This window comes from Anas acuta, chromosome 29 (genome assembly GCF_963932015.1).
Source record: "Anas acuta chromosome 29, bAnaAcu1.1, whole genome shotgun sequence".
NCBI lineage: Eukaryota > Metazoa > Chordata > Aves > Anseriformes > Anatidae > Anas > Anas acuta.
The window spans coordinates 2,199,956-2,213,704 of record NC_089007.1 but is presented as its reverse complement, the minus strand read 5'-3'; the positions used below and the strand labels follow the sequence as shown (position 1 = coordinate 2,213,704).

The 13,749-nt window shown below is 50.2% G+C and overlaps 2 protein-coding genes across 2 annotated transcripts in view; both read right to left on the bottom strand.

Annotated features, from left to right (window-relative positions):
- HOXC12 (homeobox C12) overlaps window positions 1-386 on the bottom strand; it is a 1,620-nt gene extending 1,234 nt beyond the window's left edge. The window contains exon 1 of the mRNA XM_068663312.1: window positions 3-386. Coding sequence (XP_068519413.1) covers window positions 3-342 — 340 coding nt within the window. The 5' untranslated portion in view covers window positions 343-386. The remainder of the gene's footprint in view (window positions 1-2) is intronic.
- An 8,185-nt stretch (window positions 387-8,571) lies between these two features.
- On the bottom strand, window positions 8,572-13,494 carry HOXC13 (homeobox C13). Its single transcript, XM_068663594.1, has 2 exons — window positions 12,656-13,494; window positions 8,572-10,497 (listed from the first exon to the last, which is right to left on the bottom strand). The coding sequence occupies exons 1-2, from the start codon at window positions 13,458-13,460 to the stop codon at window positions 10,241-10,243; spliced, it is 1,062 nt and encodes a 353-aa protein (XP_068519695.1). The 5' UTR covers window positions 13,461-13,494; the 3' UTR covers window positions 8,572-10,240.
- Window positions 13,495-13,749: the final 255 nt, after the last annotated feature.

The window sequence follows — 13,749 nt, the reverse complement described above, 5'->3', positions numbered from 1 at the left end:
ACTGTCCCTGCCCCTCTCCTCCCGCTTGAGCCCGGCCGTGTCGGAGCAGGTTTCCCGGTAGTAGCATTTGCTTTCCTCCACCCGGGCGAGGTCGCAGGCTCTGCCGAAGGAAGGGTTAATGGAGACGGGGCTGCTCAGGTAGGGCTGCGGGTACCCGTTGCAGGGCTCCGAGGATGCCCAGGGCAGGGAGCAGACGTTGTCCCGGCGGGGGTAGGAGAGGGATGGCAGCCCGGGCAGCTGCCCTCCGGAGGCTCGGAAATTGGGGAAGTAGAAGGTGTCTCCCGTGTGGATGTTCACCAGAGGTCCCACAAAGCCGGGATTAAGGAGGTTGTGCTCGCCCATTTCCGCGGGCCTGACCGAAAGCTTCTACTTTATTGCTATCTGACATTAAACATAGTTAAACCGACGGCTCGGCCCCATTGGTCCGGGGGGGTCACGTGAGCCCCAAATTGCGCTGGGAGGGAGGGGGGGGCCTCCCCTCCCCTGGCAGCAGAGACAAAACACAACAGCAAGTTCCGCCTTTTTACGCCTTTTCTCTCCCCCCCCAGGCCCCTCTTCACCCCCCAATCATAAAAAATCATAAAAAATCCCATAAAGCATTTTATTAAAAAAAAAAAAAAGGCAACGGCTCCCAGCGCTGGCTTGAGAAACGCGAGGCACCCTAAAATGTCATATTTAGCATAAAATAATCGATAGGCGATGGTTTGCCCCAAAAACTCACCCCTCCCCCGGCGGCACTTCGGGGCCCTCCACCAACTGCAAAAGCGAGACGGGTTCTCATTAATTAGCTCCTTTATTAACTAAAACAGTTCGAATTTACAATATCTCCCCAATAAATTACTATTAGATATTGTGTCATATAAAGTTTACAGGCTTTTTAAGGAGACGAATGATCGTGCCCGCAACAGGCTCATATTTACGCGCGGTGGGATGGGAGCTTTGGAGGCTATTTGAGACCTTTTCGACTCTTCTGCCTTTTTTTTTTTTTTTTTAATTATAATTTTTTTCCCTCCTCTAGGACCGGGTGGCTTTGTCGTGGACTAGGGAAATGTAGCCTCCTCTTCCCAGGCTGCAGCCTCTCAAGAAGGGCTGGAAGATTTTTAACAATCCTCAATCGCTTTTATTAATGATCTGTGTCGAATAAAGCAAGACAGAAGAACAGGACTGTATATAGCCTTAATTTACCCGGTATATATTCCATATGCAGGAAGACGCACACACATGCAGCATATACGCATTTTTCTCATTTCTTTTGCCTTCTTTCAGGAGAAAGAAGAAAAATGAGAATTCTCCCCAACCCCCACGCCGCTCGGGTCCCCACCCCTGGAAATATAGGTACACACACACACGCACACACTCGTATCTGGTTCCTTGCCACCTTATAGCAATATATTCTGTCCTCGTAACACTACAGAGCTCTTCTTCCCTCCCACCCATCGTCTTCTCCTGGTCATACTGAAAAGAGCTTCTGCACAGGAACACAAGGGAGTGGGGAAAAAAAAAATCAATATTGGCTTCTTTCACTGCAAAATAAACACGTTGGAGGGAAGAAAAAAAAATACTGAAAAAGGTGTATTGTATGGAAACGCGGAACCGGGGAAACGCAAAGACATTTGATGGTGCTTTATGCTTTTTGGGGGTGTTATTTCCCTCCTTTTATTTTTTATTTTTTGGTCTTATGCCCATTTTCTCCCTCCCCCCCCCCTCCCCCTTTTTTTTAAAAAAAAAACAAAATGCCCACCCCGTTCGCTTTATTTTTGCATGGCTTTGCATTCCTCCCTGCCTTAAGCAACTCCCAAGCGTTCCCTTGCCAGGTTGCCTCTGCGAAGTACCGTAAATATTCCTGTATAGGTAAAACCGCTGCGCGGGAGCGGAGGCGCTCCGCGGAGGCTGAGCCGAGCTGGTTCAGCCGCACCTCCCCAGCTGGTGCCTTTCCAGACAGCAAACAACCCCCCCCCTCCAGTATTTGAGATATTCCTCCAGCATAACATCATTTTCCCCGCTTCACCCTCCTCCTCTGGCAGAATACTGGGGCTTTTGCTCAGCCCCTTCCCAGCCCTGTAGAAAAATCAGGTGCCAATAAAATTACTCCTTTAGCTTTTTTTTTTTTTTTCGTATTCCATGGACAGCTCCTGAAGGTGAAAAACCTATTTTCTACGTTTCCCATCTCTCTTTCTCCCTGGCACATCTATGGATACGCTACATATTCTACATACATACCTTGCAGAGATACGTGCATACCTTCCTACACGCTTTGCCTGTGAAGGAAGAAATACGACTACTAGAAATATTTTGCTAGAATGAAAGTTTAGCACTTTTTTTTTTTTTTAAACCTTGCCAAGGAATTTTTCTCCCTGCAGGTATAAGTGCAAAAGCTGCTTGCAATTTCTCCAAGAGTGTCGTCTCAGTGCAGAAGAAGCGCTCGCAACGCTGGGCAACCGTGGAGGGGAATAGTTTATATAAAAATGAGCACGTGATCCCCGTAGGTTGCCATATGAATTGGCTTTGTTTGCTGTTTTTTAAAGAAAACCCTTCCTCTACCATGCTCTTGCTTTGCAAAATTCCCCCTATAAGACGTGCCCGGGTGCTGTACGGCTTTGTTCTCCACCGGACCATGGAAAAGTCCATTTTCGCTTCACAGGAGTCTCGGCGTATTTGGGGCTTTTCCTCTATATTCAATCTGATTTTTGCAGGGTGGAAAAAAAAAAAAAAAAGTAAAATAAAAAATCTGACGGTTACCTCCAAATAAACATTTCAGGAGGCGGTTGCAGGGCTGAGCTGCGGAGCAAGTGAACCACAAACTGCGCGCTGAGCCCTGCGGGAAGGGACATTGTTAGCGTGGGCATCACAGCAAGGCAGAGGGAGAAAAGCACCCCCGATTCCCTTTTATTTTTATTTTTTGGAGAGCCGAGAAAGGCTACAGCCGTGCCTAGAAATGGATTAAGCGATGCACGGCGTGGAGCGGAGGTCCCTGCTCTTGGTGGCCTTCGTCTCCAGCGGGAGCAGGGCTCAGCGCTGCTCCTGCTGCAACCAGACAGCAGGTCCAAGAAGGGGAAAAAAAGAATCCTAAGGACTCATGAGTAAAGCTGCTGCGTTTCCCTGGGAATTTCTTCCCCATTAAAAATGCATTTCCCAGTTCAGGTTGAGCGCTTGGGCTTTTCAAATGCTCAGCGCAAACTGAGCAGTGCTTAAAAACGAAAGCCTGAGCCGAGTCCTCCTGCTTGGGGCACTGGCACTGCTGCTTAGGCAGCCTGATTCGTGCACAACCCACTCCGAGCGCCGGCTCCAAAAATATATCCCGATTTCTACCTCATGTTGCTTTGAGCAACCCCACTCCTTTTTTTTTTCCATTTTTTTTTTTTTTTCCGCGGTGTTCCTCCCCCGAAAAAGTTGCCCAGCCCAACTAGAAATCTCGGAACCTTTCCCCGTTTGCAGGAAAGCCCATTTTCAGGTAGAGTCCTTGTAGAGGCAGATATTTAATAATCCTGACGAAGGGTTTATTTTCTCCGCCTCCCCATGTCCAACACGCAGCTTTTGGGAAATGCTCGTGGGAAGAAGCCGGGGAACGCTCCGTGCCTGTGGGAGCCGGGAGAGCAGCCCCCGAAAAAGAGGAGAGGAAAAAGAGGCTGCAAAAGCAAGATTGCAACGTCTCAGTTCAAGGTCACTGTCTAGTGTAGTAAATAGGATCGACATCTTATGCTAATGACTGTCTCGGATGAGCATCAGTCATTGCACCGAGAAGAGCCCGGGGGAAACAACCCCAAATTTGCGGCTGACTTTGCTGTGTTTTGCCCTGTGCCCGGCTTGGGGGTCTTTCCCTGCGCTCCTTCCTCGCCTGCCCTTTTTGCACCATTTCATCCCCTCTCTACCGAGCGTGAGAAATAAAATCTTCCCTTCCCCGCCTCCCGCATTGCATCTTCCTCCCGTGCAGCCTGCAAGGCTGAGCTCGACTCAAGGCTACCACTTGAGCAGACTCTTTCTCTCCCACCTCTCCAGCCTTGTTTCTTAAAGAAACAAAAAATAAAATTAAAATGCAAATTAAAAATCAATAGAAATGGCTCCTGCCTAATGCCCACAGCAAAATCTTCACGTTTCAAATGGAAAAGACCTAACCCCACTTCCAGTTTTCTCTCAGAAAAGACCATGAAATTTAACCGTCATATAGGGCAAAAATCTGTAACATATACTGCATCTTCCTCCCTGGAAAATGAAATTTAAAATATATTAAAAAAAAAAAAAGCAAATTGAAACTTCTGCTTGCGCGTGTGCAGGTTGGAAAAACAGATCCCGTCCTGGCTCAGCTTTTCTGCTCAACTGAATTTCGCCCCAAATAGGCTGGGAGTTGTAAGGAGTTGCGGTGACTCGAACAAGAAGTTAGCTGCCAGGGTCAAAAAGGAAGTATTTAGAATAAATATATAGATACATGACACGGGGAATAAAATAGAGACAGGCTTTGGAAAGCCCGCAGAACTGTTATTTTGGGCAAGCTATATATCATTGAAACCTGCCCCAGCTACTTTTCTTGATGCGGAAAATGTATGTCCATAGACAACTTATAGACATATAAGCGTACAAGACCACTTATATATTTGTCTGCATAGACGTACACGGAGAGAGAGGGTAGTAAAATTGAATATGTAGGAGCTGGGCAAAAAATTGCAACGTGGAAAACCGGTAAATGTATGCGAATAAAAATGTCTGCGACACTTTAGCTCATTCAATATACAAATCATCTGGGGCAGCTTTCAGTTTTAAGGGAGGCAGGTCCCAAGCTTGCGAAACCTCCCGCTTCAGTCTCTCCTCGGTGCACGGAATAGTTAAATGCCTGAATATCATTATATTTTCCCTAGCTTTGCCAGCAGAGGATCTTCTCCTCCTATTAGACTAATGTAAACTGATGCCTGCATCCTTTGTAAGGCAAAGGTTTAGCCCCAACTTCAGGGAAGTTTGCTTTGTCCGCAGCTCTGCTTTGGGTGAGAGCTGGCGTTTCGTACTGTAACCCCTTGGAGAGCTGAACCCCCCCAAGAACTGTAACAACAAACCAGTTAATGGTCTAGAATTCACGACTCTTGAACAAATCTCCATTGGAGAGCCTGAAAAGCGTGATCTCACTTATTTAATGTTCCTTGTAAAGGAAGAGAAAGTGGTAGGGAGGAAAGGCAGTTTATTAAACCCACGGCTGGTCCAACTGTGGTCTAAACCAGCTGAGCTCCCTGCGAAGCAGCAGCTTGCTCCCGAAGTGGAGGCGACAGGAGACACGACATTTTGCTGCATATAATTCTTAAATACCCATAAACACGAGGGCTTCCAAAGCCGTCGGTAGTATGCTGAACCACGTAGGCAGAGGCATTTTTATAAGCCAGGAACCAACAGTGCTGTAGGAGTTTGTGGGATGTGCGCGCACACACACACCGTGTTGGCTGTCATTGACTTAGAAAATAATTTCTTGGCAAAGCCTTCAGAAGTCTCTTCTCTTTTGCTGCAAAAAAAAAAAGTCTTTTTCAAGACCAAGCGCTTCCCAAAGAAATAGCAAGTTAACCAGCAAGCTAGCAAGGATTATACTCACCTCTGCACTGAGCACGGGGCTGCGGGAGCAGAATTCCCCTTCTGGATTAGGAAGTTATTCTTTAAAGAAACATTTGGAAATATATATATATACATGTAAATGTGAGAGAGTTAAAAAAAATGGAAAATTTGAAAAAGTTAGAAAAAAAAAAAAAAAAGGAAAAAGAAAAAAAAAATGAAGGGAGAGGAATATCCCTTGTCCGGGATTTTACCATAAAAGCTGCGGTTGGGAAGTTATTCAAAGTCCACGGTACAAAGGGAAGAAAAGGCTAAACTTGGGAAACTTCCTTTTCAGGGCTTTATTGTTGGCCATTAGCCCGTCTGTCTAGACTGCAAATAACACCTTGTTTATCTGTAAACAGGAGCGGGAGCTGCTTGGGGTGGCTGGGGACGAGAAGATCAAGGGTGAGGGTCCCCTCGCTTATTATGCCCACGGCTCATGATGTCAAGGTCAAACAACGCCTAGTCACGGTCAAGGGTAATACAGGAGTGACGTCACGGCTTGCTGACCTAATACCCGGCGAGCGACGGGCAAAGCGAAATGCGCAAATAGTAGATAAATGGGCACGAGAAAGGGGCGCAAGCGATTCCAGATGCGATTTCCTAACGGGAATGTGAAAAAAATAAGCGAGGAAAGGTAGAAATCCATTGGGTTGGTCTTCTTGGGACACACAACCAGCGGAACTCGCCGTCCGCGCCCGCGGAAGTTGAGCGGGGGAGTGAGGAGCTGGCTCTCGGGGTTGGGGATTTGCGTGCGTTTTTGCGCAGGTTTGGTTTTAAATTTCTTCCCTAGTCAAGTGCCTCTTCCAAAGCTCCTGCAAGAGGATGGCCAAATCACTCGCTTCGTCGATCATATTTTGCCCTTCTTTAAGCAAACAAATAAACAAAAAACAACCCCTCCAAAAAAACCCCAAACCCAACTCACCCATGTACAGGATTAGGGAGGTTTAATCTCAAAAATCTAGCGGCAGTGTTATATTGTCCGACCAGCCCGGAAAACCCAATTTCTCACCCCAAACACCGGGATTAAAGGGACGAAGCAGGCAGCGGGGTCCACTGCAGCGTGTAGAGGCAAAAGAGGGTGGGGGGGTGCCCGTGCCGAGACCCGCGGGTCCAATCCTGACCTCTCCTCGCCGCCATCCCCACCAGACCCTAACCCCGACGGCCGGGGGAGACCCAGCCCCACACGGGGGGTCGAATCCCATAGGCCCGAGCACGTCGGAGACGGGGTCTCCCTTCCCTGGGGGTAACTGCGCACGGTCTGCGTCCCCCCCAAATCACAGCCGGCTCCTCTCCAGCGCCCGAATCCATCCGTGAGCCTTCCCGGCTCCTGGCACAGCCGGGATGGAGGATAGAGGGGTTGAGCTACCCCAAAATAGCGGATATTTTAAAATATCGGGGGAAGTGTGGGAAATGACTGGGAGCGCCTGGTTTCATGGTCTCGCCAGTATTTGCCAGCCAAGACCGTCGAAAGCCCTACGTGCCCTAAAGTGTAATGAATTTATTTCTTCTGTCTTCTTTGTTTTTTGCTTGCGTTTACTTTTTTTTTTTTTTTTTTTTTAAATCCTCCCACGCGATTTGAAAGAGCGACCGACACACCGACCGACACACCGAGAGCGCTCCCCCTGAAATGAAACCGTAGCGGACCAAAACTTCCAGAATTGGAAACTTGGTCCCAAATAGCCGTGAATAAGTTGCGCTCAGTTCGGGCTGAAAAATATATTTACCAGTACGCACTGATTCCCTCCAACAACCCCCGCTCAATAACTTCGGTTTCATCCACTTTTCCCAGCTCTGGCAATATTCAGGTAGAATAAGGAAGAAGAGAGGCAGCGAGCAGCACTCTCGCTGTCGGGATGTCGGATTTGGACTTGTCTGGAGTTGCATTTCGGCGTTTAAGTGTCTGCACACACAGCAAGAGGGTGAGCTTTTTTTTTTTTTTTTTTTTTTTTTTTTTTTTTAACACCCAAAACGCGTATTTTCTTGGCTCTAACGCCCATGCGGCACAGAGCAGGATTCACAACATGACCCAAGCCCACTAGAGCAGCGGCGATGGGTTTCTCAAGGTATTGCAACGTTTCCTAGCCGAGAGTCTTTAAAAGTAATAAGAATAATAAAATAAGAATGAAAATTTCTGTCCATGCTTCCAGACCAGCGAAGCTCTCGTTTTCCAAAAATAAATGCAAGAACCCCCCGAATTTCCCGGCTCATCAACTGCTCACTCGGAGAAATTAGGGAGGTCGGGGACATAAATCCTGGGGAAAATCCCCATTTTTTTTGCCAGCCCCCGTTTCGCCCCATTCCCAGTGCAAGGCAAAGCAGTGTTCCACCTTTCCCGAGTTTTGGGATCACTCCGGGAAACATCCCAACACAGACGGGGCTTTCCCGGTAGTGGTGTTGGCGATGTGGGCTCCATAGGGAGCTTTGTCGCTGCACTGCACCATTATTATTTTGCATACACCCCCCTCGGGTATCTGTCTTTTATATGCATTTATAAAGCTGTATGTACACCCACACATGCACACGTACCATCTTAAACACACCGGTACAGGCACGGAATGAGATCCCCACACCGCTTTGTGTAATAATAAAGGGATGCGCTTGCATAAGTATATATAAATTTATATATATAACATACATAGGATCTACCCACCACTTCATATAATAATATAGAAGGGTGCACTTGCACATATATATATAAATTCATATATACAGTATAAACAAATTGTTACATGGGCCATATCACGTCATATATCTATATACAGAGATACACAGATTGCTTTAATACCCAGACTAATATAAATTATACACACACCATCATGCCCTGCATACATACATGTAACATATATATAGTATATATGCACACCGACTTCCAGATCATTTAAAGAAAGGGATATATAAGCTTAAATGCACACACCATTACACACCCTTGTATAAATGTATATATATATGTACTCATGCATATCAGCTTGAACACCTAGTGCATCTACGCACCCATTTGTGTAGGCACCAATGCTATTTTTTTTCCATGTAGCTTTACATCGCTTGTGCCCGCTCCATCTTCCCCTTCATATAAATATAAGCACACATCCAATGCAAATTTCAGCCGCAATAACATTGTTTTAGGTTACATCCCTTTAAAAGCCTTTTTCTCCCCCCTCCCCTTTTGATCATTTAACGAGGTGATTAAATCTAGCAGATATTAAGGTAGATTGTAATCCGCCTATGGAAACAATTTCCTCTCTCGTATTTCTGTCGGAGCCGCCCGGCCGGCTCGGGGCCGCGCAAACTCCGCGGGTGCGGAGCCGGCTCCGCGGGGCGAGGGCAGGTTGCGAGATTTTTATCTGGGGCCGGAGCTGAGTCAAACAGGTTTAGCGAAACGCATCCTTTGAGCCAGAGCCCTCTCACACGCGGAGATTTAAAGAGATTAGCAGCGTCTCCGGAAAGTCATCGCGTTTTCACCCGGGATAATTGCGGAGCGGAGGAAAATAAGGACAAAAGAACAAGAAAAAGAAAGAAAAAAAATAAATAAATAAACAAGACACTCAATTGGCTCAGTCTCCGCGGGTTTATTTGCTCCATTTTTTTACTCCCCCTGGGGACAGTCCGCTTTGAGGACACGCATCTGCCCCTCGCATCCTCCTCCCGCTTTCGGGGAGCCCCTGATGAAGCGCTTTCTGCCCAAATTTGCTGGCTTGCCCCCTTTTTCTCATCGCTTCTCCGCGGAGGTTCGTGTCCGGGCTGCGCTTGCGGCGGCTGGAAGGAGGGGTGGGAGAGGCGAGGGGCTACAAAGAGGTGCACAACGAGGTGGCGGAGAGCCTCTCCTCAAGGCAAAACAACAACAAAAAAAAGATATTTATTTTTAAGAAATGTCATCTGCAGTCGGTACATATCATCTGGACACCACAATATTATATACATATACAAGACATAAAAAAAAAAAAGTGATGCTTTTACATATCCAAAGAACACTGTCGATAGTTAGTCGGTTTAGAGAGGGAAAGAAACAAACCCCAAAGACAATATTGTGCATTTTCCATCTTGTCAGCGGAGAACAGGCATTCCAGTTTTATGGCAGAGATATAGAAACCCTCAAGAGAACATACCAAAAATAGTACTGTACAGAAACTCACTTCCATGTAGGACCTAAATCAGCGTTTGGGATTGTTACGTGATACCGAGCAATGGTTCTCTTCCCACAATAGCAGCCTTATCTCTTATTTTCGGTCCCTAGTGCTGAGAAAAAACGAAGCTGATGCAACTTTGCCATAGGTTCTCCATACATTTTACATCGGTGGGTGAAATGGCCCGAGATATGAAAGACCGGTCACTGGCGAGGGGATCAGACTATACAGCGGTACAGGGCGACATTCAGAGTTCATCTCTCCTTTAACATAGCTACACTCTTAGCTTATATTTTTTAAAAATATACACAGTTTAACCTTATCGATGGATTTCTCAGAGCAGAATTGGGTATTCACAGTCAGAGCGGGACAGAGGTTAAATCAAAGATGCGGTCAGTGTTTTGGGGCGTGTGTGTGTGCATTTTTTAATGTCGATTTTTAAATAATGAATTCGAATCAGCAGAGTCCTGATGATGTTATCATACAAGCTACCAGATAAATATTTACGCTTCTTGCTTCCTTTCCTCGCCCTCCCTGCAAAGCTTCCTCTGTCAGGTCGTGTGGAGGTGTGCTGTCTTGGATTTGCTCACCACCTTCTTCTCCTTGACCCTCCGGTTCTGGAACCAGATAGTCACTTGGCGCTCGGACAGGTTGGTGGTGGCCGAAATCCTCCTCCGCTTCTCTTTGGTGATGAATTTGCTGGCCGCGTACTCCTTCTCCAACTCCTTCAGCTGGATTTTGGTGTAAGGGACCCTCTTCTTTCGCCCCCTCCGATAACTGCTGACTTCGGGTTGCAGGGGGACCACGTCTGTAAAAAAAAAATAATTAAAAAAAAAAAAGGGGGAAAGAAAAAAAAAAGGCGAGAAGGGAATCGGCGAGGTTACTTCATCCCGGTGTGTGGGATGGGGATTTCTGCACGTCGGGGAAAGAAAGAAGGGGGGGAAAGGAGGATAAAGGAGGACAGAGAGCGTGGAGGAATGGGAAGAGAAGGGGAAGAGAGGGGAAAAAGAGACAAGACAGGCGGAGAATGCATCCAGCGAGGGGAATGGTAGCACTACAATAATAATAACAGCAATAATAACAACATAATATTAATAATGCACTTGGGGAAAGGCTGTTTTTCTTGGCGACACTGTCCACACTGATAAACACAGAGCAGCAAGTCAACCCACAGACCAACGCACACAATCAAAGGGCCCTTCCAAGCGTTTATATTTCAGACAACGTCCGGAGCTTCCCCTCTATTTCCTTCCTTCCTTTTCTTCTCTTTGCTTCCCATTTCTCCCCCCGCAGCCTGCAGCAGGTTTATCGGGGAGCCTCGCAGATGTGCACCCTCAAACCCCAAGCCCGGTGCAGAGACAAGTGCATCCCTGCACCCCAGCCCCTCCCGCCGGTTTGGTGCGGACAGGGAAGCTCCTCGGAGGAGAGGGAGGGGGCAAATTCAGCAAAAATCCCCCCACTCAGATACCCTCTCCTGTAGCTTTTGCCCGGGGTGAGATGCTCCGTGTTTTGCAGAGGGGCTACTGGGAATGGATTCGCCAAAGATGCGGGCAGCACCTTCACTCTTGCCTTGTGGTTACTTGGGGGGGGAAGCTCCCCCCAAGCTTTTCTCCCATTTTCGGGCAGTCCCAGCCCCTTCCCAGCACACTGCCAGGGTGCGGGGGTAACCTGGGTGACGAGGGTCCCTGCAGGGAAAGTGTCACCCGGCTGGATGGAGCAGGAGCATGGAGCCGAGCTCTCCTCGCAGGCATCAGAGCCCCGGTTATAGCTGGCACGAGTTAATGCCGGAGCCCCCCCAGCACGTAGGGGGCCATGGGCTATGGGGTTGGAGATGTGGGGTGCTGGGGATGCCGCCGAGGCCCGTGAAGGGGGCAGAAATCTCCTTCGCTGGGGGGTCTGTAAGGGTACAGGCGATGGGGAAGGAAAGCAGGGGGGACGGCAGAGCCCAAACACAGCGTGAATGGGAGCCCCCCTCAAAAAAAAAAAAAAAAAAAAAAAAAGTACCCATAATCCAGCCAAAAACACCTTATTTCTCCAAATGCATCGCCACATCTCCCCTTCTCCACGAAAATCTGCCGGGAAAACCCATTTCTCCATCCTCCTTTGTCCCAAAGAAACAAAACAATTAAAGCGGTGCCCCCCCGTTTTGTCTCCCAGGGGGGACTCACAAGACCCGTCCCTGCCCTCCATCCGAGACACATGGAGCTGTAGGGTTTTCCCCACACCTTACTGCGGTTATTTTCCCTCCTGGCTCCTGCATCTTTCTTCTTCCCAGCCGTGGGACTGGGGGGCTAGGGGGGGCTGGGGAGAGGCGATGGGAGGAAGCACGCATCATCATCTTCCTCCCCGTCGGGGCACGAAGCCGGTAGGGATGGCAGCGGGGGATTTGCTTGGCTAAAAGATGCTCCGAGAAGGGTTGGGGCTGTCAGGAGCATCCCTGACCTGCCGGAGAAGCGCCCCCCTGTCTCCCCCCCCCGCCTCGCTCCTTCCCCTCGGAACAGATTCATTTGTCACTTGACACCTATTCCTATAATTGTGCGTAATTGTGATATGATTTACTGTCCCAGCTCTCGACACTTCTCATTCAGCTGAGCCACTACCGAAGGATTTGGGGGGATTTTTTTTTTTAATCCTTTTTCAGCTTTCTGCAATTAAAGAATAAAATGAAGAGAAAAGCACCTAAAGACGCGCTTAGGTGAGGCAACAAGAGGGAGGAGAGAAGAAAGGGAAGAATTAAGCGGCAAAGTTACTTTCCAAGCAAGCTCACGGCGTGTATTTTGATTCAGAAATGATTGCTTCACCTTCTTTCCCATGCATGTTCATACACATTGCCTTGCACGGGAGGCATTCCAGAGCCATTTCTTTCCCTTTAATTATATATACAGGCATACACGTCCGTGTCTCCGGGTGCACACTCAGCCGCGCACACGCACACCTCCGACACGCCGGCTCCCAGCGCAGCCTACCTGGGAAAGGTGATTTCCAGAGGTGTGCAGACTGCGATTGCTCTTTGGAGCAGTACATTTGGCCGTCCCAGCCATTAGAAAGAGCCCAGTGCTGGTAACCTTCCATGGGAAGCAAAGCGTCGTGCCGCGGCTCCGGGTGGCCGCCCAGCCCCGGGACCACCGACACGTCCAAATAACCGGGGACCGGCTGGTAGGAGCTGGCGAAGCCGGGATAAAAGGCGAACTCCTTGGCCCTCGACGGCAGCTCCTCGCCGGGCAGCGGCCCGCCGGCCTCGGGGTACTTTTCCCCGGGGTGGTAGGCGCAGGTTTTCTGCTGCAGGTTGACGCCGTGCGAGTGGGACAAGCGGCAGCCGTAGTAGCCGCCCCCGAAGGGGTACCCGTAGCCCAGCGCCGCGCTGGATGCCGCCCCCGACGGGCACTGCCGGGGGGGCTCGGCGGCCGCCAGCTCGGCGTACGCCGCTCCCTGCGGCGGCGGCGGCGGCGCGGGGGGCACGGCGAGCCCCGGCGGCGGCGGCGGCGGCGGGGGGGGGGGCAACACCTCCCGGCAGTGCCCCAAGCCCTCCATGCGGTTTTTCTCCCGCGGGGCTTCCTCGCAGCGGCAGGCCAGGCCGTCGGGCCAGCGCGGGGGGAGGCCGAGCGGCGCCGTCATGTCATGCCGAGCTGCTCCTCCCGCCTCCGCCGCCACCGCTCCCGTGGCCGCCGCCGCCGCCGCCGCCGCCGTGGCCGCCGCCGCCGTCGGGGGAAGCTCCGCGCCGCGCCCCGCCGCCCCGCGACCCCCCCCAACATATCGGAGCCGCGCGCGCATGCGCCGCCGCCGCGCCGCCGCCGCTCCATTAAGAAATCCGCCGCGGCCACGCCTCCCCCTCCTCCTCCCCCCCCCCTTTTTTTCGTCCCCCCCCCTCCCCAAGCCCGCCCCGCCGTGCCCCCGCCGCGCCGCCCACGTCACTCCGCCGCACCGACGGGGGGGGGGGGGAGGCCGCTGATTGGACGCCGGACCGTGTCCCCCCTCCTTTCCCCCCCCCCTTTTCACCCCCCCTTTTCTCCCTCTCCCCCCCACTTTTTCCTCCCCCCCCTTTTTTTTCCTCCCCCCCCCG

Coding starts and splice junctions, on each gene's coding strand:
- HOXC13 (XM_068663594.1), bottom strand. CDS start 13,460: ATGCGCGCGCGGCTCCGATATGTTGGGGGGGGTCGCGGGGCGGCGGGG. Junction 10,498..12,655: donor CTGGAAATCACCTTTCCCAG/GTAGGCTGCGCT, acceptor TTTTTTTTACAG/ACGTGGTCCCCCTGCAACCC.